At 51.2% G+C, this 22745-nt stretch overlaps 1 protein-coding gene and 1 long non-coding RNA gene across 2 annotated transcripts; one reads left to right on the top strand and one right to left on the bottom strand.

Annotated features, from left to right (window-relative positions):
* The first annotated feature begins 549 nt into the window (after positions 1 to 549).
* On the top strand, positions 550 to 4599 carry LOC122373519. Its single transcript, XR_006255060.1, has 3 exons — positions 550 to 905; positions 1143 to 1278; positions 3829 to 4599. It is a non-coding gene; the product is annotated as an uncharacterized LOC122373519 (long non-coding RNA).
* A 2443-nt stretch (positions 4600 to 7042) lies between these two features.
* LOC122373521 lies at positions 7043 to 20315 on the bottom strand. The gene is made up of 5 exons (XM_043351661.1): positions 18183 to 20315; positions 16559 to 16630; positions 13542 to 13574; positions 8593 to 8768; positions 7043 to 8112 (listed from the first exon to the last, which is right to left on the bottom strand). Exons 1-5 carry the CDS (start codon positions 20116 to 20118, stop codon positions 8107 to 8109), a joined length of 2223 nt encoding a protein of 740 aa, XP_043207596.1. The 5' UTR covers positions 20119 to 20315; the 3' UTR covers positions 7043 to 8106.
* Between the last annotated feature and the right edge of the window lie 2430 nt (positions 20316 to 22745).

Below are 22745 nucleotides of genomic sequence, written 5' to 3'. Positions count from 1 at the left end.
CGACGTCATCAAAGGTCAATGACCTGACCTGACCTTCATGTGACCTTGACGCCAACGCTAATGCATGGGGGTAACATCATATCACATGTTTAAAACCCATTAATGCCGCTTGGGTCATATCCCAGCCAGCAATTCGGTTGGGGAAAGTGCGGGGACAGTGTTGGGGAAAGCTTGGGGAGAACGTACAATGCCCCTATCGGATCAGGGGACGGTCCGTGTTCCCCATCCCTTCCCCGACTGTATCGGTAATATGTTCAAAAGACATGGGGAAATCATACCGATCCCCGTACGGGGAAAGAGCAGCATTCCCAATCAAACCCCACCGTTGGGGTTCGGTCGGGTAAAAGATCAGATTCCCCGTACGGGGAAGGGTGCGTTATCCCCGACCCATTTTCTAGAACAGTTTGATTGGGGAAAAGTAGGGGAACTGTTGAAATTCCCCGCTCGGGATTTTACACTTAATCCCCAGACGAATCCCAACCGCCAGTAGGAGCAGTGTCGCCTCAACACAGCGAGGGGAGGGGAGGGAGGGGAAGCAACGACCGGCCGCCGTCGGTTCCGCCCGCACATCTGGTTGAGGGGCGTCTCCTGTCGCCATCTGTCATCGTGAATGGGGCCGTGCCGACGTGTCAGACGGGACGAACGGGGGAAGTCGGTCCAGAGTCACTGCGCCGCGCGGTTGTGGGAGCAAGCCGTGGGCTAGGTACCGCTCCAGGTCAGACCATGGTTGGCACTGAAGAGTGAGGCGACACTACACTGTGAACGAAGACGGTGAACGGCGAGATGTGGTGACCGCTTGTCTGACCAGTGCCAAAAGTCGTGATCTACCGCTGGGGTCAGTGCGTGAGAAGCTGGACTCGGCACCAACGGAGGACGCAGCTCGACGAGGAAGCTATGCTGTGTTGGTAATGAACTAAATCACTTAATTGTAACGAATCCATGACGGATATAAAATGACGATACTAACTCAAGTTTATTGTAAAAGACAAAGCTTTCGATACACACAATATCCTGATCACTGTCTATTATGCAGAATATGACGTAAAAATGACTGAGGTCATCAACCTCCGTCTGAGATTATCCTTAAATTGCCCGGACAATATAATGTCATCAGCCTAATGCTTCATCTGCTTCTGTTCTAGAGGGACGTCTGCCGGTTACGACCGGAAGGTTTCCGACGGGACTTGGCAGAACCCACAACAGCAGTATGAACCCGGCGTGGAGTTAATGCGTAATTGCTCGCATGAGCAACCGAAGAGCGACTTTCAGGCGAAGCTGGTAAGCAGTTTATGGGGGTGGGGGTTAGCTTAGAGCTGTTGAACAATCTGTCCTTCACCCAAGTCTTAAGGCTGAAACACACTCTTTCTACAGCCAGAAAATCTCATGCGAGAGCCCATTAACCCTATTAGTGGCAGGGGGGGGGGGTTGTTTTTATCCACCCCTCAGGTTTTTCGGGAATATCTCCGAAACCGCTGAAGCTACGATGCTGAAATTTTCTGACTTTTCCTAAAACTAAATTGGGCACATTCCCTGAAAATTTCAAGTTCATAACTTTACCAGGGGCGGCTCCAGAGCACTGGGAATTGGGGGTCCTATTCGTGAAGCGAGTCATTTGGGCGAAGATCACGATGCTGCACCAGTTTTACGAACAGCGAATGAAAGGTATCATGTGATAACATATACAAAGTTATTGTGCATCCTCTTTTGACACGTTTTTGCTATAATAGGCGGATCCAGGCGTCCAAAAAGGGGGGGGGGTTATTTTTTACCTCCCAACATAAGTGCCCTGACACCGCCTATGCATGACCAATACAATTTTAGTCGTTCTCTCATAAGAAAATTGTAACATAACAAGACCATTGCCACCCTTTTTAGAAACAGTACCAACAAAAACCTTATTTACTATACTTTTCGTGTAGGGTGAAGTCGTATAAGAGTACGCACTTAGTGGATTTCTTGCTCTCATTTGTTAAATATTTGAAGGAAAGAAATCGCAAATAGGGAATATTAAAGTTCATTGAATTAGCCATCAACCCATGGGGCAACGATCCTTCAGCGTAAATGGAAGTGGTCTAAAACTGACATTTTCTGAACCGTTGCACTTGCGTACTCTTACCATATGGGGTGTGTAAGAGTACGCACGCCAGGCGGGTGGAGTACGCAAGCATATGAACACACACCTATGCAGCTTGCACTGTCCAAATGCTTAACTTCAAACTCAGAAGGCATTTAAGTTAATTCTAGTATCCAAAACGAAAAACATAAAATAAATCTTTCAAGTCTATAAATCAGGAAATAATCATGTCGTGTGTTTCTTAAAAAAATGCACAATCAAAAAGGAGAATAACTCGTATTTGGAAGTATTTCGGGTACGCATCTGCATCACAGTGCTCCATTGATGATATACCTACAAAACAATCGTCATTGAGCGATAGATTAATAATTCTATATTTCTGTATATTCGATTTAATGTATCATTCTGCGTACTCTTACCCTCCTGAACAGTGCGTCCTCTTACCGTACATGCAATTCGCGCACAAAACAACCCCGAAACGTTGTGCAAAGCTTCGCAAACAGAATATTGCACTGTACAGTATTTCCCCAGATAACCTCACAAGTTTCCCACAACAATCACGGAAATGTACCTTGTCTCAACTGCCAAGTATCAAAATTATTGTACCATATCATAATAATATCATAACGCTCGAAAATAATATTCATCGCCTTAAACTCAACAGCGTCGCCGCTCAACGCCCACGTTCCGTTGGTGACATGCACGCACTGGCGGCTTCATGTCACTTCATGAACTCGACAAACCCGCGTTGCTAAGCAACCGAAACAGCTGATGCGTACTCTTATCGCCCGCGTACTCTTACCCGCCCTTACCCTACCCCCAATCTCAATGATCTGTATCCGCCTATGATTTTTGAAAATGCATATTTTTAGGATCCATGTGAATTCCTGGTTCAGTCTCTATCGATCGGCAAAAGTTGCGTTAAGATTGGTTCAGAAACCTGGCCGTGATAAACAGTCTAAAATGTATCTGCAATTTGCCCGTTTTTACCCCCCTCTACCCCCCTATTGACATTTTTTAATTTTATTTTTTTTAGAAATGTAGATCTCGTTGAGCCAAATCGAATGCCGTTTGAATTTTGAAAATCGGCCGGTTAGATCTCGAGATATCAAGGGGGGGTCGTAAACAGCCCCCCCCCCCTGCCACTAATATGGGGTAGCCAGGAGCCTGCCACTAATAGGGTTAATTAAATACATGAAATCACGATCGCATCAACCGCTTACAGGGATGTGCGAACGATTGACGCGATTGTAATAAATGACATGGATTTTGAATAGGCTCTCGCACTCCATTTTCTGTCTTCGGAAAAAGCCTGCTTCAGCAGCTCTACTACACAGCTCTGCTTGTGAAAGGGACTTCATTGTTATCTTGATAAACTAGCCACCGATTTTAATTGTCAAACGGCGTTCATTTATCTGTCAAGTGCTTTCGCGAAGAACTTCGTAAGGCGTAATATAGACGTAAAACATTTATTACCTAATGACTTTTCCTGGAATGAGAAATGTTTAGAAATACAAATTTAATTATTGAATTTTTATTTCCTGTTTTAATTAACTATTCAAAGTATATCACATTCAATTTCTAAGCACTTTTCGTGGGGAAAAAAGTTATAAATAAGTGTAATTTCATAAAATGGCATACATGTTTCAGCGTAAGCTGAAGTTTCTATAATATAAGGACATTCCATGTAGTAGCTAGCTGTAAAACCTGATTGACATACCTACAAGTGCACATATTTTTGTTTTTGTCCACAGCCGCAGAATTCCTGGAGATGCGCTGGGACATGGATCATAGCAAGGTGGCTCTCAGCGGCAGCTGACCGCTAAGATGTGTCTGAAACAGCCAGAAAGAGACTCGAGTTGTGGTTCCAGGGCACTACCGAACAGAAGGCGGGACCAGCTGTAGGGAGACTACAGCAAAGCCGTCGTTCTCAATCTGCTGAACAGACTCCTGCTGCAGAGGAAAATTGGGGTTCGACGTGTTAGAACTGGGGTTAGACCGGTTACCAGTGCTCGTGTTCGTCACCTGTTGTTTGTCACTGCTGTGCTGCTGCTGTATGTCATGTTTGCCACCTGCTAAGCGTTCACAATGTTTTTTGAGTGAGTAATAACTTTTTTAGTGTTTGTCTTGATTTGTAACGAGTATATCAAGTATGTTAATCTTTCATCAAATGAAGGACTCCATATAAAAATAGTATAGGCTGTGGTGGTACAGACATATATACTAGTTTCTCGCGTTTATCGTAACACAAGATGAACAAATTTCAATTTATCGCAACATGTTTATCGCAACATTTTTGCCTCGATTTATTGCATCATCTAGGATGTTGCAATAAACTTGTGCATCTTTTAATGAAAGGTTTTGCCTATCTAGGAAGAAAAAATTCGGATATGTTCCTTCATGGATTGAATCGCTGCGTCGCTCGCCGGTGAGGCACGGAGGTTGAGATGCTGGAGGGACGGACATGCAATAATTCTTGAGGTGTACCTATCAGGTGCACGATGGACAGATTCGGTGCTTATCTTACGTTTATTCGCATATTGTGGCATATGTTCCCATCAATTAATAGTCGAAGACGAGCACTCGCCGGCCAAGGGGGGGGGGGGGCGGGTGCCGCCCCCATACTTTTTTTTGGCAATAGCTCGGAACACGCCCGCGATGGAGAGCTGAAACTTGGCATACCTGACCTTTGACTCAAGCCGGATCTTGTGAGATCAGCCGTATTTTCAGCTCAGGTCAGGTCAGTGACGTGACCTATAACATAAGTGAACCTATGCACGGTCCTCAGATGTCGCAACTTCGCAACGCCCTCAGTGCTAGAGGAACTTTCACAGGGAGATGAAACTTACGAAGATGTAAGTTTTATCTGTGAGACCTTCAGAGGTCTCACAACTTGTATATATCTCTGATCTTTTCCTAAAGGTCACACGTGGTTAGGTCGGTTACGTGACCTCACCATTATTAAGTCAATGGGTAAATATGAAAACTGCTATTTTGGCGCCGGGAATGATCTAAAACTATCCCAAGCACATGGAATCAGGCGCATACCTAGAATTTTGCCAAGGGATGGGGGCGGAGGAATCCCGGGTGGGCTCCTTTCTACAGAGGGTCTCCTCTCTAAAGGGGCCTCCTCTCTACAGGGGGCCTCCTTTCTACAGAGGGTCTCCTCTTTACAGAGGGCCTCCTACCTTCAGAGGCCTCCTCTCTACTGAGGAGTCAGAGGGGCCCTAGCGGTCAGACACAGACACTAACGGTTATTCACAGGAGGCCCCAGGAAGTAAGAAGGACCCTAGCTGTCACTTGTCAGGCTGGTCAGAGGGCCCTGATTGTCCTGACGTGTTTTTTTTTTGGGGGGGGGGATTCCCGTGAATTTCGTTCGCCTCCGACGTGATTTTAACCAACGTGGACCTTCGGCCCACGGGGCCCTGATTCCATCTGGGGCCTCCTAAAAAACCCAAGGGGGGGGGGCGGACGCCCCCCGTTGGGTACGTCCCTGCATGGAATCGTGATTTCATGCACTCCTTGCAAGGTCCGATGCTTCACTATTGCATTGTTGACCTTGCGTGACGTCATTTACGACGTCACTAGGGTCATAAGAGTTTTTCGTCAATAACTCCCGATCAAATTTAAGTAGAGAGTCGGGAAAGACACCATTGGACTCGGGAAGACCTGCAGAATCGAATGCTATGCAATATGATATCCTTTGATCAACTTCGTGACTTGAGGCCTGAGGGGCTCCATGACCTGACCTTGACTCGAGGTCTACACCTTAACCCGGCCGGGCCCGGGGGGTAATCCCAACCACCGCAGCCCGGGGGGCGTTTTTCGCCCCCCCCCCCTGTCTAACTCCGTAAATAAGGGAGCTACGGTAACAGAAGCGATACCAAACGAAAGGTCCTTACGAGACGATTCTAAAGCACCTAAAATTTTGACCTCAGGTCAATTTTCAAGGTCAGAGGTCAAGGTCAAAGGCAAAAACCGGCACATGTGTAGTGATCTCAAAGTAAGCCTTCTAGAGGACGGCAGGCCGCAGGCAGCATCAAACCGGAAAAATTGGGTGTCAAACGAAAGAAGAGAACCTGAGGATTTCGAAAATGTGCTCAAAATCAAAGGTCAAGGTCAATGTCACGCTGAAAAAAAAAACGACGCGAGCCCATGTGTAACGAGAGAGGCGATACGCCATTCGAAGTGGAGTAAAGCGTGCTTCAATCCAAGATAAATAAAATCAATCAAATCACATAAATTCAATCCAAGCACATACAAATAAAATGTTTGTAAGGTGCCGAAGTTCAATGGACCATTTCTGCGGTCAATAATGAAGGCAATATGACGATAAAGTCCAACTGAGATAATCGTTGGCACGGATGTGGCCAAAATCGGGCACGAGCAGGACCAGAATTTGGCGCAACTGTATATCACGAACGGGATCCAATGCTGGAACGAACGGCATCAGCGTCAGGCTCAGCACCATAAGCTGGTACAAATGGTGAGGCAATTCAGGCTCGAACTACAGAACAGTCAAGCATAACTAGTAACTACCGTAATCTAACACGAACAGTTATGAGACCCGGCACCAGAACCTGGTACAAACGGCACCATTTTGGACTGGAGAGCGTACCGTCACCAGGCACGAACGGTTCCAGAATATGGCGCGATGGTATGTACATCAGGAAAGAACGTTACCATAACCTGGCACGAACGACATAGGATCAACCATGGAGACCAGAATCAGACACGAACGGTAAAACATAATGGACAATAACGGGTATGCAACGGCGCAGAGCAGTTGAGAGGCCACCAGCGGCGTCCGGCAGGAGCCGAGCCGGTCGGCCAGCGCGCCGTCGAGCCGCGGGCTGGCGCCGCCCGTCAGCGCCAGCCCCGCCTGCAGCTCGCCCACCGACGGGCTCCGTGTGGACATGTGCAGCGTCACGCCAACGGCAGCATGCCGCTACGGTGCAAAAAGGTTCATTTTCTGACGACTGACAGTGTATTTCAATAAGGACACAAAAATGCAGCTGCCGGACTGGCCACCCTTTGCCGACCACACATGGACCGACGGCATCGGGCGCTGCCACTGGACCCTAGCACAGACTCGATCGGATCAACACAATCTTACACCAGGCACACAACACACAACGGATCATGGTACTCAAGTCCGTGCCATCGGTGTCACTCAACAAAAACGGTGCTTCTGTCTCAATGTAAAACTCAATGTATGTACTTACTGACGCCGCGGGCGGCTCCGGGCCGCGAGTCCCATCCGGACCCAACCCAGCACAGCCCAGCCCCCGGCCCGATTCAGCCCTATCACCGGGCACCGCTGCCAGTGCCGAACAGGGAAGGACGGACACCAGAGAACAACTGATGACAACGGACTTACGAGAACTTACAGCATCGAAACCATTATGAGGAAACACGTTATCGAGATACACAACAACCCATACACACTTCACACGCCATCTTGACGCTCACGACTCCGACGTACGCTAGGCCGCTGGCCACCCTTTGCCGACCACACATGGACCGACGGCATCGGGCGCTGCCACTGGACCCTAGCACAGACTCGATCGGATCAACACAATCACTAGACTTACACCAGGCACACGAGACACAACCGAACATGGTACATGCGTCCGTGCCATCGGTATCACGCAGCAAAAACGGTGCCTCTGACTTCTGAGCTTGATAACCAAACTCAACAAAAACGGTGCTTCAGAGCTTGACAACCAAACACCGGACACGGCCAGCAGGACCTACTGCAGCGCCTCGAGCGATCCTGACATAGGCCATGTGGCGGCTGTTCACTGGCTGCCACAGAGAGCACTGCTGACGTCGCGGGCGGCATCGGGGCGCGGGCAGGCACATGTATTGTCGCCGCGGGCGGCATCGGGGCGCGGGCAGACACATGTATTGTCGCCGCGGGCGGCATCGGGGCGCGGGCAGACACATGTATTTGACGCCGCGGGCGGCGCCGGTCCCCAAGTCCCGTCCGGACCCAACCCAGAACAGCCCGGCCCGGCCGCTCCAGCAGCTCACTCCTGAGGGCAGGGACCACCGAACTGATGTTAGTTACGCCGTGAAATCGGACGGAGTCATGGAGCTATGTGAAGGAAATACAATATTGAGCCTATTACGGTTTTCAAAAGCGTTTTTTCAGCGACGCGCTAGCTCCACCAGGGGCGAAACGGCGAGGGGGTCGTACCCCCCTCGGCCGGCGCGTATGTAGAAAACCAATAGGTCCGGCGAGGGTTAATACCGCTGGAATTTGGCTTATTGAAGTAAAAAAATGCGGTTGGAGCTCTGCTGGCTCCAGTTCTATGAACTCAAAAATAGGTCACCTTATCCACACTTACATAGTTATGACAATGAACATTGAAGAACTAACTGACGATTGACTCAGTTAGTATCAAGGAGGAATCATCCCTTGCACGCCTAAAATAAGCAACCGAATATAGCGCATCGCAACAAACATACGCGCCAAGTACAAAGAAGTGCATCAATACATTGTCAATACTTACTGCCTTCTGTTTAAGTTTGTACATCTTGCATCTTATGTCATTCAGATTATGGCCGTTGAACGGCTCCCTCTTGTACAGGTCTCTGAGGTCATCCATACTGGGTACCCGCCCACCGCGGGCTTTCAGTATCGCCCGCAGTCTCTGCACTTCGGGCACAGACCACTTTACATATCGCTCTGAAAAAATAAAGAAATGTTAACCCTGTTATACGCCTTGACTAGCCTGAGGCAAGTTTTTTACCAGCGCCGTGACGCTCTTCCAATCACAATACATCGATGGAAGGACAAGGGTGCATTCACAACCTTTCTAGTCAGGTAATGGGCCGCCCTACAGTTATACACGTTGTCAAAGGTGAAAATTATTCTATTGTGACACCGTTGACGAACTTCCTGATAGACAAAAAGGTAAAACACAACCAATTACTGGTTGCTTTAAATGATTTTCTCACAGCACAAAATATTTAACCTCAGGCCATCACCTTTGTTTCAAAGAGTTAACTTTCTAATTACATACTTATTCGGAAACACTGACGCCCGGTGTGATACCGACTTTACATCTGTTATACCCGCATGATATACTTTCGTCTGCTCCGGGTGATTTAGTGATAAATAGCAGACATGGTTGTTTAGTTCAGCACTGCTTAGCGGGCATCAACCGGGTAAACGGGCCTACCTAGAGCGTCCAAACAGTGTTGCGGTAGAGCATCTCATCTTCCGTCGGAGAGGCCAACAGCCTGGTGAGACTACTACAGAATATGTGTCCGCTTTGCGAGCACTAGCCAATATATGTTACTTCAGGACGATAAATTAGACATCGGCAGCCACATCAGCCGCACAGCACCAGCCGACGTCCGGCGCTCGGAAACGGAGGAACATCTGGCCACCCTTCCAGACGACGCCGTGTAGGTATGGAGCGACGGCTCGGCGGAGGGAGGTGTCTCAGCCAGAGGGAGTGAAGCGTTGATAATCCTCCCCTCGGGCGAGGAACACGAGCTCCGAGCCCCCGCAGTCAAGATATGCAGCAGTACCCGCGCTAAGCTGGTGACGATCCGCGGGGCTCTGGAGATGCTGCTACAGCTGGAAGGCGGCCCGGCGGAGAGCCCAGTCATCGTCTGCTCAGACTCGCAGGCGGCGCTCGCCACGCTGGCGAGTGGTGCTGGGAGTCAGACGACCGACGGCACTCGGTGCCGCCGTATGGCGACTGCTCCTGACTCCGAGTCCTCATACAGTGGATCCCGGCACACTGCGGAATACCCGGCAACGAAAGGGTGGACGTGCTGGCTAAAGTGGCCTCCAGCATGTCGCAAGCCGCCGTCCCGATGGACGTCCGCTGCTTCGTAAAGGCTGATTGTTTGAATTGGACAATTGAATTGGACAATCATATACGAATTAATTTCGTGAAGGCTGTCAGCCTTGGCCGCTCCGCCACCAAGGCATGGCATCGCAGCTGGACAGACAGCATCTTCAAAAAACATTATGGGAGACCGGATGCCGATGCCGGTGCTTCTGGTGTCTCGGGACGAGGCGGTTAACGTCCACCAGCTGCGGGCGGGACACTGGAGCCACTCGTAGAGTTATCTGCGCAGGATCGGACGCCACCCCGAGCGCGAGTGTCCACAGTGCAGCGACCTGGCCTGCCCAGTGCAGTGGCGCGCTGCCTGGTGTGCCGCGAGGGTCCGGACACACCGGAGCGCGTGTTGCTCGGGTGCCCATGCTTGGCCGGAGCGAGGCTCCAACTACTCGGAAACATATGATCGGACCCTACGCAGCTTTGGGACGGCGGTGTCGTGGCGGCCTTCAGCCGCGGCTACCTCAGTCACCGAGAGCCGTTGGGCTACGGCCGGCCATGAGCCGACCCGCGGAGAACAAGAGCAACAACTTCAGGACGATTGAAGATAAGACGATCAGATACCTCGTGGTGGAACAGATCCTGCATCATCATCTAGCGAAGTTCCTGCAAGACGGTGCCCTCACCCTGGAGAAGGTGCTCGATTTGTGTGAAGCCTACGAGCGTTCAATCCTCCAGTCGTCTGATGGCTCGTCATGAACACAACGCAGTGGCTAATATCAGCCGACAGCCGCGGTTGACAGAACACCCAGCATCTGTAGAAGGCCATGCGGGAGCTAGGGGCTCGCTGACCATGCCAACAGCCAGGGCCCCTCAGTGTCCTGCCAGACGAGTGACCTGACGCGTCTGTGGAAGGAAGTCACTATGCTGCAGTCGGAAAGAGGAAGTTAACACGAGTGAAGAAGGCCACCATGGCGTTTCATGTGTTGCAGTGCAAGGTAAACACCTGCAGTAAGTAAGGTGACCGGCCCTGTCATCCTGGAGGCAGAGAGGCGTAGGCAAGCGATGACACTTACGGTGGATGCTGGTGAAACCTGCTCGACCTTGAGACTTTAGTGCAGAGTACGTCTGCCGTCTCTAGGGATGCACTTACGAGCCATCCACACCCAACCTCCTCAGGTTCGGGAGAATGCATTTCAGCGTGACAGGTAAATACTCTGCGACGTCTGCGTGCCACAGCCCGGTACCAGTCGGTGGATGCCAGCCTCTTCCTGGTGGATACATGGCCGCTGCGGAAGCCATCACAGGCCTGGGTCTGATGCAAAGCTGGGTGTCACCATTTCCCAACATCAGGTGAGGTCTTCACCATACAAGAGGAGGGGGATGCGATTCTCCCGACCATCAATGGCTACCAGCATTACAGCATCCTCGTCCCAAATGTCCCATCCTCGTCCCTAAGCCCACGGACTACAAGCTGCGCCGTCTTTTGCTCTCTGTTCGAGATGAGGTGCAGGAGGAGCGGAAGACATCGTGGAGAAGATTGAAGCGTCCTCATGGGTGAACCCGCAGGTCTTCTCTCGCAAATTCAACGGGCAGCGTTGACATCAGGTGGCCCAACTCACATATTGTGGCTGAGATATATCCTCTTTCGACAATCGAAGAGTACCAGGCTCGACTTCATGGCAGAGTCTACAGCAACATCGATCTCCGGTCGGCATGTGAGCAACTGGAACCCCATCCGGAGAGCAGGAACATCAGCGTTCATCTCGCACGGTGAGTTGATACGATTTCTGCAAATCACCTCCGGCCTGGTCTCGACAGACTCTGCTTGCCAGAATCTCCTTCACAACTTGTTAGGGAGCTCAGAAGTTTCCTCTCGCTGACTTGCTGGTCGAATCGCTCCATCCCAGTCTGCGCTTACATCCGACAACTTGCTGTGATTCTACGGAAGGAGTGCTGTTCGAGTGGATGGGGGAAGAGTCAAGGTTCCAGACCATCAAAAATGGTACCGAGCAGCCCGGTTCTGACGCCCTTAAACCGAGACCTACCGACAGTGGTGACGTCACGGCCACGCGCATCCGAATCATTCATTTGATAGCACTGCTGGGTGCTGGTGCCATCATGTCACAGCTGTCCTGACGGCTCAGTGCTTTGTCCTGACGAGCGGTGCTCTTTGTCCGACCGTGAGGCCCTCAGTGCCGTGCAAGCAATGGAGCGGTGGAACGTCTACCTCTGAGGGCGACGTTTAACACTCCGGACTGGCCAGTCCGTGATGAACACGCTCCTCGCCTAAGTTCTCAGACTGGGCGGGAGCACCTGTTGCTAGGTGGTAGGCTCGAATGCTACCGTACGTCTACGAAGTGACGAGCGCCCCTGCCAGCAGGATCACTGTCGCTGACGCACTGTCACGCCAGCGGCTGTCCACTACAGGGCCCGTAGAAGAAGCCGATGAGGAAAAGGTCGTCATCTGCGTCAGGGGCGAACACCTATCACCGCTAACGGAGAAGAAGGTTCGAGAGGCAGCTGTAAAGGACCCTGAGGGGTGTTCACGGGCACCGCACACTGCTGCGTGCGGTGTGTGCGGTGCGTCCAGCAGGCGTGGGGGTAGGGGATGGGTAGGCGGCTCTGACGTCACGGCTGCGTGCGGTGAACGATCCGCTGTGGCCAGTCCCGACCGGCCACAGCGGTCGCTGTGTGCGGTGACGGAAGGCTGACGTAGGGACGCAGTGGGCGGAGCTTGGAGGCTGTGTGCGGTCCGACCGCACACAGGGCCCGTGAACAGCCCTCAGCTCTCCAGCAACTGAGTGACGTCATCCTTTCCACTTCAGCAAAACTCGTCCCCTGCTGTCATTTCGGAATTCGGCAACACCGTGAGACTTGCTATAGGCATGTCGTGCCACTCTCCGTATCTCAAATCGTCCATTTGATACTGATGTCCATTGATACGGCTTTAAAGATGCTTCAAAGACGGCAAAAACCCATACGTCCTCGCGACCGAACAGGATAAACTCAATGCAGACAGCATATAACCACATGTCAAAAGCCCTCACGTCGTCCTTGTGTAGTGTAGCGACGTATTGGGTTTTGACGTTGCAAGCATTTCATAATCTGCAAGAACGTCTATGGGTTTACCGACGTGGATTTTGTCACTGGCACATAGGTTAGCCATGACGTGTGGGTTTTCGCCGACGTAGTGGGTTTTGACTGTGTCACTTCCGTGCTTTTCAAAGACGTGTGAATTCCAAAATTTGTTTTTCCTCTCCCAAAAAGCTTTTTTTGGTTTTTGAAAAAAATCCTCATGGCATGAAATAGAGCTTTGCAAGCTGGTCACAATGGTGTAAAAAACGAAAAATGACCCAAAATTGACATGTGGGGTTTTGACTTTGGACGGCAGAATGTGTTGGACTTGGTGCTTCATGCTTCCTTGTCTGCCGTTTTCTTTGTTTGTTAGCCATTGCCGCAAGATACATAGGTGCCTCTACTAGCGAGTCTAAAAAATCGGGAGGGGCAAACCATCAACATTTATTGTTTCTTTGCATATAAAAAGGTATACAAATTTAACAAAGAGGGTATTTAATGCAGGAAATTTCAATACGTTTATGAAAATAATGCAACACGTAAAGCTGATGCAGGCGATGTAAGGCGCCAAACCTTTCACTTACTTTTTTTGCGGTCCTTCTTCCGCTGTTCATGGCCTGTGGACATTAAAAAATATAGTTAACATTAGGAATAGAACCACTTAACCATGTAATTCTGTTAACATTACATGGTTATGCATGAGAACATAAATTTGGCCGGGGCGTCGCAAGTCCATCTACGACACGTCGCAAGTTACGACACATGTCCCGTCGCAAGTTGTGTCGTAGCGAAAAAGGAGGGATGTTGAGGAAAGAGGGGTTTGTCGGAGGATACGACAGAACGTAGCTACGACGAGGCTTAAATACCCGCTTTACTCGAGAATTTAAAAGGCTACACGATCAGCTGATCCCGTAGTAAACGTCAGTAAGGTCGAAAACTCTATCACGCATAACGGAACATTCGCCTTTCTGGTTTGAGAGCTTATGAGACAGCCAGGTCAAGCATGTTCTCTGATTCTGAAGCTTTGTCTCAACTGGGTGACTTGTGATCGCTAACGCTCACATAATTTGCCATAAAATTTGGGGTCGATCACAGGAGATTCGTGGCTAAAGAGCATCTAGAAGCTATGCTTTAGAAGAAATGAGTTCAGAGAGTTTGAAGTCACAGAGAGGTAAGAGAGTTGAAGTTGGAGGTCACAATTGGAGGTTACAGAGGTCATCTGGGACACGTCAGGTCACAGAAGTCAACTTGGGGACACGTCAGGTCACAGAGGTTAACTTTGGGTCATCACAGAGCTCAATTGGAGGTCAACTGGGACACGTCAGGTCACAAGAGTCAGCTTGGGGTCATCAAAGAGCTCAATTGGAGGTCACGGAGGTCATCTGGGACACGTCAAGTCACAGAGGTCAACTTGGGGTCATCACAGAGCTCAATTGGAGGTCATATGGGTCATCTGAGATACGTCAGGTCACAGAGGTCAACTTGGGGGTTATCACAGAGCTCTATTGGAGGTCATGGGGGTCATATGAGACACGTCAGGTCACAGAGGTCAACTTGAGGTCACCACAGGGCTCAATTGTAGGCCATCTGGGGACACTTCAGGTCACAGAGGTCAACTTGGGGTCATCAGAGACCTCAATTTGAGATCAGCTGGGACACGTCAGGTCACAGAGGTCAGCTTGGGGTTATCAGAGGTCACTTAGAGGTCATAGAGGTCATCTGGGACACGTCAGGTCAGAGAGGTCAACTTGGGGTCATCACAGAGCTCAATTTGAGATCATCTGGGACACGTCTGGTCACAGAGGTCAGCTTGGGCTCATCACAGAGCTCAATTGGGACACGTCAGGTCACAGAGGTCAGCTCGGAGTCATGAGAGAGCTCAATTGGAGGTCATATAGGACTCGTCAGGTCACAGAGGTCAACTTGGGGTCATCACAAAACTCGGAAGTCATCTGAGACACGTCAGGTCACAGAGGTCAGCTCGGAGTAATGAGAGAGCTCAATGGGAGGTCACGGAGGTCATCTGAGACACGGCAGATCACAGAGGTCAACTGGGGTCATCACAGAGCTAAATTGGAGTCATGGGGGCCATCTGAGACACGTCGTTTTTGGAATTGGGAGAATCTTTTGGGGGATGCCCCTCGCAACGTCCAAGATCGCCTTTCTGGACTCGCCAGTAGTTGCTGGAATGATATAAGGCTGCTTTGTATCCCTGAATACCCCAATGAATTTTAATATAACATATTATGCACCATTTTTAACACTCGCTGGCACGGATTGAGGCCTCACAGATGACCCGTCGGTTCAAGCTCTATAACTCGCGTTAGCGTCAACGGATTGTAACCAAATTTTAACTCAAGTTCAAACAATTTTACACTAACCATGTAAATTTCGTGACCATGGCCCGAATGACCTGTGACCTGTGACCTCTTCCTCAAAGCAAGGTTAGCTTACGACACAACTTACGACTGCTATTTCAAATTCGTAAGTTGTGTCGCAAATCAGGCAACTTGCGACAGGCTTTACTACTTAAGTAACGCTACTCATCGATTGATCCCTCCAAAAACGACTTACTACACAACTTGCGACACGTCGCAGTTACGACGAGGCTTACGACGCTCTGGATTCCTCCGGCCAAAAAGATCTTTTCGCTTCATGTCTTGTTAAAGATTTTGAGTTTGTCGTTTCGTTAGCACGACGTCCCCTAAACCTGCACCTGTCTACTGCTTTTTTTTTTGCCACCCCGAACAAGAACGACTGAGGAGGAGGGGGGGCTTGATACGACCCCACTTACGTTTCGCTCCCATGGAACTAAAAACAGCAAATTTTCATGGGAAAGGGGCTCATGAGTCCTCGCTCCCTAACTACATCAATATTTAGAGGGTTTGCATGATAAAAGCCAGCATTAAAAATAAAAATGGCGCTTTTCAGCACGAAACGCTACGTGTCTCGAAAAAAAAAACATAAAAGCTAGAACAATTTAAGATAGCATTCGATAACTTAGAACAAGCCCTATCGAGCTTTATCAAAATATTTTGTCTCAATACGTTAAGCTCAAGATTTCACCAAAGGAGACGCAGTGAGTGTTGCTTAAATACTTTTTTGCATATGACATTTCATATGTAACAGATTTAGCAAAATTGCAAACGAGGCCGAGGGTAGACGAGGTTGGGTGGCGGGCGGCGCTTCACGCCGCCATCGAGCTGCTATTGCAAAAAAAAAAAATCGCCCATGGGTCGGATTCCCTCCCTCCTCAGACGGACGTGAGTAAAGGCATTCTCGCATGGACAATGCAGTTATTGAGCGATACGCTTATTATCCTGCATCGATCGCAGTGCTTCAATAAATGCATATGAACTCACCTATGCAATTGCCCTCCCACTATAAAACTTCAGGCCGGACTATAGTCTGTTCCATATCAAGCTTGCGGTCGGAGTCCCCTTGGCAGTTCCAGGCAATTCGCTGAGCGCGCTACTCCATTCAATAATTTGAGTCTTAGAATGTAAGATGTATGCACAGAAATCACGCACTGCCTTCAACAGAGCACTTCAGCCGCAAGCTTGACATGGAACACACTAGAGATGTAGTGAATGCGCCTCACCTCCTTCATCGTCCTCTTGGCGATCATCAGCCGGACCGCCCTCATTTTCAGAGCCTGGCTCGTCGAAGTCCTCTGAAAAACCGTCTCTGTCAGATTTAAGAATATGTGTGATGCAAAATAAGTGCCTGCCATAATGGGCAAGCATTTCTGAAAAAAAAACGCTGAACGGAACATATGTGCTACGGTGGTACCCGGACTGCTTTGGCTATCCGCGCTCGTCCTTCATCTGAAGTACAGCACCATGGGTCTGCATATAACCTAGTAGTACCAGTGAACTTTAACGGTCTTACATTGCCTTCGCTCTGTACGATTCTCTTCATGGTGTTATTGCATTGCCTCTTTAACACTACATTGCAAATTAACCCGCGCCCCGCTGGGCTATTCAGCCATACGCGCCCTGCTGGGGGGGGGCAGATTCTGCCCCCCCTGTCTAACTTCCGAACCGATGGTCGTAGAAAGACGGGGAAAACGGCAATCGAAAGCTCTCAACAAGGCGGATCTTAAGAGCCAAATTTTTTTGCTTAAGTAGGTCAGAGGTCAGGTCAAGGTCAGGTCAAGGGTACAAAATGCAAGTTTCTACAGTATCGGCCTTGCACCGTAGTTGCCGAAAAATGGACTGAGACTGATTGCCCAAAACGTGTTCTTAGACTACCAAGACAATATTCGTCGCACACAAGGTCATTCAAAGGTCAAGGTCAAGGTCAGGTCAGGTCAGGTCAGGTCACCAAAAACAAAATATAGAAAAGGGCATGTGCGACACATGTTTTATGGGTCATTTTACTCATGGAATTCAATAGGCACACTCAATAAGTGATATGGACCACCTCTGGATGAATTTCAGGTCGAGGTCAGGTCAAGGTCAGGTCAAGTGAGGTCAAATTTTGAAGTTGGTTGTTAAGGCCTTAAAAGGTGTCTATCCGATGCAGTTTTTCACGGCGAATCGAATGGTGCTATTTTTGTTTCCGTACGAGGTCTAGAACTTCCAAAAAAATCATTTTTCAAAATTTTTGTGTGGCGTGACGTCATAAAATTTTGAATAACTCCCACATTTTTGAACCGATTCTTCTAAAAATTGGTATGTAGGTGCACATAGACCACTTCTTTGACATATATTCCGGTTTTTTCGCTAAACTCAAAATTTTGGATTTTATAAATATTTTCCCAAAAAAGTCAGTTTTTTGGAAAAATGTTGGCCAAAATCCAAAATTTTCAAAAAACCGAGATAGCCATTTGATAGACAAAGTAGAATCACGTATAACCTTTTTTGTTACGTCTTGATTCCTTTAAAAATGAAGATGTTAGCGGCGTTTGAAATTTTGCCGTTTTTGAGGCGAAAATGGCGAACATGACGTCACTAAAACGTCAATTTCTCAAAAATTTTCCGACGGATTTCGCTCAAATTTTCAGGGAACGTGTCAAATTGATGTATGATAAGGTACTGAAAGTTTGACGTCGCTGGCGTAACGCGTTTAGAAGTTATTGGCGAAAAACGGGAGGGGGGGGGGCAGATTCTGCCCCCCCCCCCAGCGGGGCGCGGGTTAATGCTTTAACTGCATGAAATGTCTGCTAAAATGACAGACGAATGGTGATGTTACGATTAGCACATGTACAAACGATTAGTTACCTTCAGTGAGCATCTCCTCCAGGCTCCGTCCGCTATATTTTGAGAGGCATCCTTCGTCCAGCTTCATCATCAGGATGGAGGCACGCGTCAGTTCGTGAGTAGCGTCTGACAGTCTGTAGTAACCACGATGCACGTCTTTGTCATGTCCCATGTGCCGGGTGAGCACCTCCATATCGAATTCACCCATCTCTAGAATCTGGGACGTTGTAGCACAATATTTCCGTAGTTTTGTTGCATGGAAGAGATCTGCCCTGTTTAGTGCCATGTCCGACAACTGCTCTTTAAGCACCACGCCTGCGTTGTAGTGTCCTGTAGTCCTCGCCAGAGGGTTTGCGAACAGATACTTGTTATCCTTGTCAATGTACGTCTCCCGGTTGTCTACCAGTAGCTGCAGCGGAGCCGCGCAGTCGCTCGGTATCAGGGTGGGGACCTTGTTCCCGCACTTGCCGCGGGACATGACGACGTCGAGCTCGTTGAACAACTTCTTTTCTGTTTCACCCATTGACTTGTTCACTTCTTCTACCGTCTCTTGTTTGTACATCTCTCGGTTGATCCATGATTGCAGCAGGATGCTGCTAAGCTCCTTAGGACGGCGTTTGTTGAATACTAGCAAACGGGCGAGAACCGCTTTGCTCAGCCTTGCATAGTCTGTCATGCCATGTATTCCCTTTTCTGTCATTTCTTTCACTCGTTCCTTCATTTTTTCGGTGAAAAGCTTCAAATCGCTGGTAAAGGGCAGCATGTCTTTCTTGTCATACTTGTTCGACTCGCGGTTCTTCAGCGCTACGCTGCTGATCTTCACATTCCAGAATTGGTCCACGTGATACAAGAACGCCTCAGCATCTTTCACTTCGCTTTCTTCTTTCTTGATCAGCGCAATGCCCTTCTTGAGAGCAGCCAGCTGTCGTAGTTCGCCTCCAATCCGCATGGCCTTTGAAGGAGTTTTGTATGTGGGCAGCCCCGTGTGGGCGTTTAGCTTGTCCTGCTCAAACCCACAGACGGATTTGGTGGCACTTACAACCGTATCAAATCCTTCGCCATTGATCAGCTCTTGCATGCTCTTTCCGGCTGCTTGGACAACTTCGCCCATCATCCTTAGGCGCTGGCTTATCTGCGCAAAACCCGACCTTCCAAGTTTCGCGTGCAAGTTGGCACCCCACTTCTTCAGGAGTTCATCGTTCTTTATGGTCTTCGTAACTGCATCGTCGTGCATACGAGACAATATGTCCTTGTGATACCCAGTATTTTCTTCTTGGCCGTCACTCAGGAGCGTCCGGCTCTCTGCCAGCACCGTGGGAATGTCTGGGCATTCTGTTTTGCGAGCCACACAGTGATGTTTTATGTGCTGCATCATGTTGGTTTTAACCACAAAAAGATAGCAGTAAGGACATGGCACGTAGTCGTCCACGGACGCCTGGTCCGACTTCCTTCCCAAGATCATGTCACCTTCACCCCTTTGTAGGACGAGTTTGTTGTGCTCCATGTTGCCTTTGTTGATCATCACGGTGATTTTCATTTTTCGTTCCTGCTCAGAATCACACTCCTGGATATCCTTGACTTCCTTCTCGTCACGGTGGACCGTCTTGATATGGCGCCATATCAGATTTCTCTTTTGCTTGCAATATATGCAAACATTTTTTTTCCGCACTTCGCCGCACGATGCGCCGTTCCTCGCCGACTGAGATGTACGCGACTGAGAACTGTGCTGGGGCGGAGCCACCTCAACACCGTCGCTGACATCAGACTCAGCTCCCTGTTCTCCGTATTCGTTCTCCTCCAAATGGTGGTTCTCGGGAGCCGTGATCTCTGTTTGATTGCACATCAAGTGCTCAGGAAAAGTCCATGTGCCATGGTCCCCTGCATCCTGGACTGAAGCCCTCGAAGTAGAGCAGGTGGGTGACATAAGGTCGTACTCGCTTGCAGAGAACGGCGTCATGTCGATCAGTTCAGTTGGCAGTGCTGTTGAATAAGAGGTTTTTACTGACCCACAAACTCCCGTCTCAGAGGTAGGTGGGGAAACACGAGACGGGGCTCCAACCGTCGCCCCAGTAGTTGTACACAGATGAAGAGCATCCCATCTTCTAGCGTCCGGGGTCGGGACGGGCGGCAGGCCTCCAGCCGCAGTCTCGGAAGTCGCACGCAGATGACGGGCATCAGCCGCTTCCCGCTTCAGAGGTCGGGACGGGCGGCGGGCTCTGGCCGCAGTCTCAGAAGTCTCACGCAGATGAGCACCCACCTTCAGCGTCCCGGGGTCGGGACGGGCGGCGGCTCCGGTCGCAGTCTCAGAAGTCTCACGCAGAAAGAGCATCCCACCTTCAGCGTCCGGGGTCGGGACGGGCGGCGGGCTCCGGTCGCAGTCTCAGAAGTCTCACGCAGATGAAGAAGCATCCCACCTTCCAGCGTCCGGGGTCGGGACGGGCGGCGGGGCTCGGCCGCAGTCTCAGAAGTCTCACGCAGATGAAGACATCCCACCTTCAGCGTCCGGGGTCGGGACGGGCGGCGGGGCTCTGGCCGCAGTCTCAGAAGTCTCACGCAGATGAAGAGCATCCCACCTTCCAGCGTCCGGGGTCGGGACGGGCGGCGGGGCTCTGGCCGCAGTCTCAGAAGTCTCACGCAGATGAAGAGCATCCCACCTTCTAGCGTCCGGGGTCGGGACGGGCGGCGGGCCTGGTCGCAGTCTCAGAAGTCTCACGCAGATGAAGAGCATCCCACCTTAGCGTCCGGGGTCGGGAGGGCGGGGCTCCGGTCGCAGTCTCAGAAGTCTCACGCAGATGATGAGCATCCCACCAGCGTCAGGGTCGGGACGGGCGTGGGGCTCCGGTCGCAGTCTCAGAAGTCCACGCAGATGAGAGCATCCCACCTTCCAGCGTCAGAGGTCGGGACGGGCGGGGGCTCGGTCGCAGTCTCAGAAGTCTACGCAGATGAAGAGCATCCCACCTTCAGCGTCAGAGGTCGGGACGGGCGGCGGGGCTCGGCCGCAGTCTCAGAAGTCTCACGCAGATGAGCATCCCACTTCAGCGTCAGGGTCGGGACGGGCGGCGGGGCTCCGGTCGCAGTCTCAGAAGTCTCACGCAGATAAGAGCATCCCACCTTCTAGCGTCCGGGTCGGGACGGGCGGCGGGCTCCGGTCGCAGTCTCAGAAGTCTCACGCAGATGAAGACATCCCATCTTCAGCGTCCGGGGTCGGGACGGGCGGCGGGCCTCCGGTCGCAGTCTCAGAAGTCTTACGCAGATGAAGAGCATCCCACCTTCCAGCGTCAGAGGTCGGGACGGGCGGCGGGCTCGGTCGCAGTCTCAGAAGTCTACGCAGATGAAGAGCATCCCACTTCAGCGTCAGAGGTCGGGACGGGCGGCGGGGCTGGCCGCAGTCTCAGAAGTCTCACGCAGATGAGCATCCCATTCAGCGAGGTCGGGACGGGCGGCGGGGCTCTGGCCGCAGTCTCAGAAGTCTCACGCAGAGAGAGCATCACACTTCAGAGCGGGGTCGGGACGGGCGGCGGGGCTCTGGCCGCAGTCTCAGAAGTCTCACGCAGATGAGCATCCACCTTCTAGCGTGGGTCGGGACGGGCGGCGGGCCTGGTCGCAGTCTCAGAAGTCTCACGCAGATGAAGAGCATCCACCTTCCAGCGTCCGGGGTCGGGACGGGCGGCGGGCTCCGGTCGCAGTCTCAGAAGTCTCACGCAGAAGAGCATCCCACCTTCCAGCGTCAGAGGTCGGGACGGGCGGGGGGCTCGGCCGCAGTCTCAGAAGTCTCACGCAGATGAGCATCCCACTTCTAGCGTCAGAGGTCGGGACGGGCGGGGGGCTCTGGCCGCAGTCTCAGAAGTCTCACGCATGATGAGCATCCAACTTCTAGCGTCCGGGGGGACGGGGGCGGCGGGCTGGCCGCAGTCTCAGAAGTCTCACGCAGATGATGAGCATCCACCTTCCAGCGTCCGGGGTCGGGACGGGCGGCGGGCCTCCGGTCGCAGTCTCAGAAGTCTCACGCAGATGAAGAGCATCCCACCTTCTAGCGTCCGGGGTCGGGACGGGCGGCGGGCCTCCGGTCGCAGTCTCAGAAGTCTCACGCAGATGAAGAGCATCCCACCTTCTAGCGTCCGGGGTCGGGACGGGCGGCGGGCTCTGGCCGCAGTCTCAGAAGTCTCACGCAGATGAAGAGCATCCCACCTTCAGCGTCCGGGGTCGGGACGGGCGGCGGGCTCCGGTCGCAGTCTCAGAAGTCTCACGCAGATGAAGAGCATCCCACCTTCTAGCGTCCGGGGTCGGGACGGGCGGCGGGGCTCTGGCCGCAGTCTCAGAAGTCTCACGCAGATGAAGAGCATCCCACCTTCCAGCGTCCGGGGTCGGGACGGGCGGCGGGGCTCCGGTCGCAGTCTCAGAAGTCTCACGCAGATGAAGAGCATCCCACCTTCTAGCGTCCGGGGTCGGGACGGGCGGCGGGCCTCCGGTCGCAGTCTCAGAAGTCTCACGCAGATGAAGAGCATCCCACCTTCCAGCGTCCGGGGTCGGGACGGGCGGCGGGCCTCGGTCGCAGTCTCAGAAGTCTCACGCAGATGAAGAGCA

The sequence above is a fragment of the Amphibalanus amphitrite genome, unplaced genomic scaffold (genome assembly GCF_019059575.1).
Source record: "Amphibalanus amphitrite isolate SeventyFive unplaced genomic scaffold, NRLGWU_Aamphi_draft 001509F_arrow, whole genome shotgun sequence".
NCBI classification, from domain to species: Eukaryota; Metazoa; Arthropoda; class Thecostraca; order Balanomorpha; family Balanidae; genus Amphibalanus; species Amphibalanus amphitrite.
This window is presented reverse-complemented; position numbering and strand designations above follow the sequence as displayed.

Excerpts from the sequence above, each read along its gene's own strand:
- LOC122373521 (XM_043351661.1), bottom strand. The coding sequence starts at position 20,118 with ATGACGCCGTTCTCTGCAAGCGAGTACGACCTTATGTCACCCACCTGC. Across the intron at positions 13,575-16,558 it reads CCAAGAGGACGATGAAGGAG|GCCATGAACAGCGGAAGAAG; the intron begins GTGAGGCGCATT and ends TAATGTCCACAG. Across the intron at positions 8,769-13,541 it reads GAAGAAGGACCGCAAAAAAA|AGCGATATGTAAAGTGGTCT; the intron begins GTAAGTGAAAGG and ends TTATTTTTTCAG.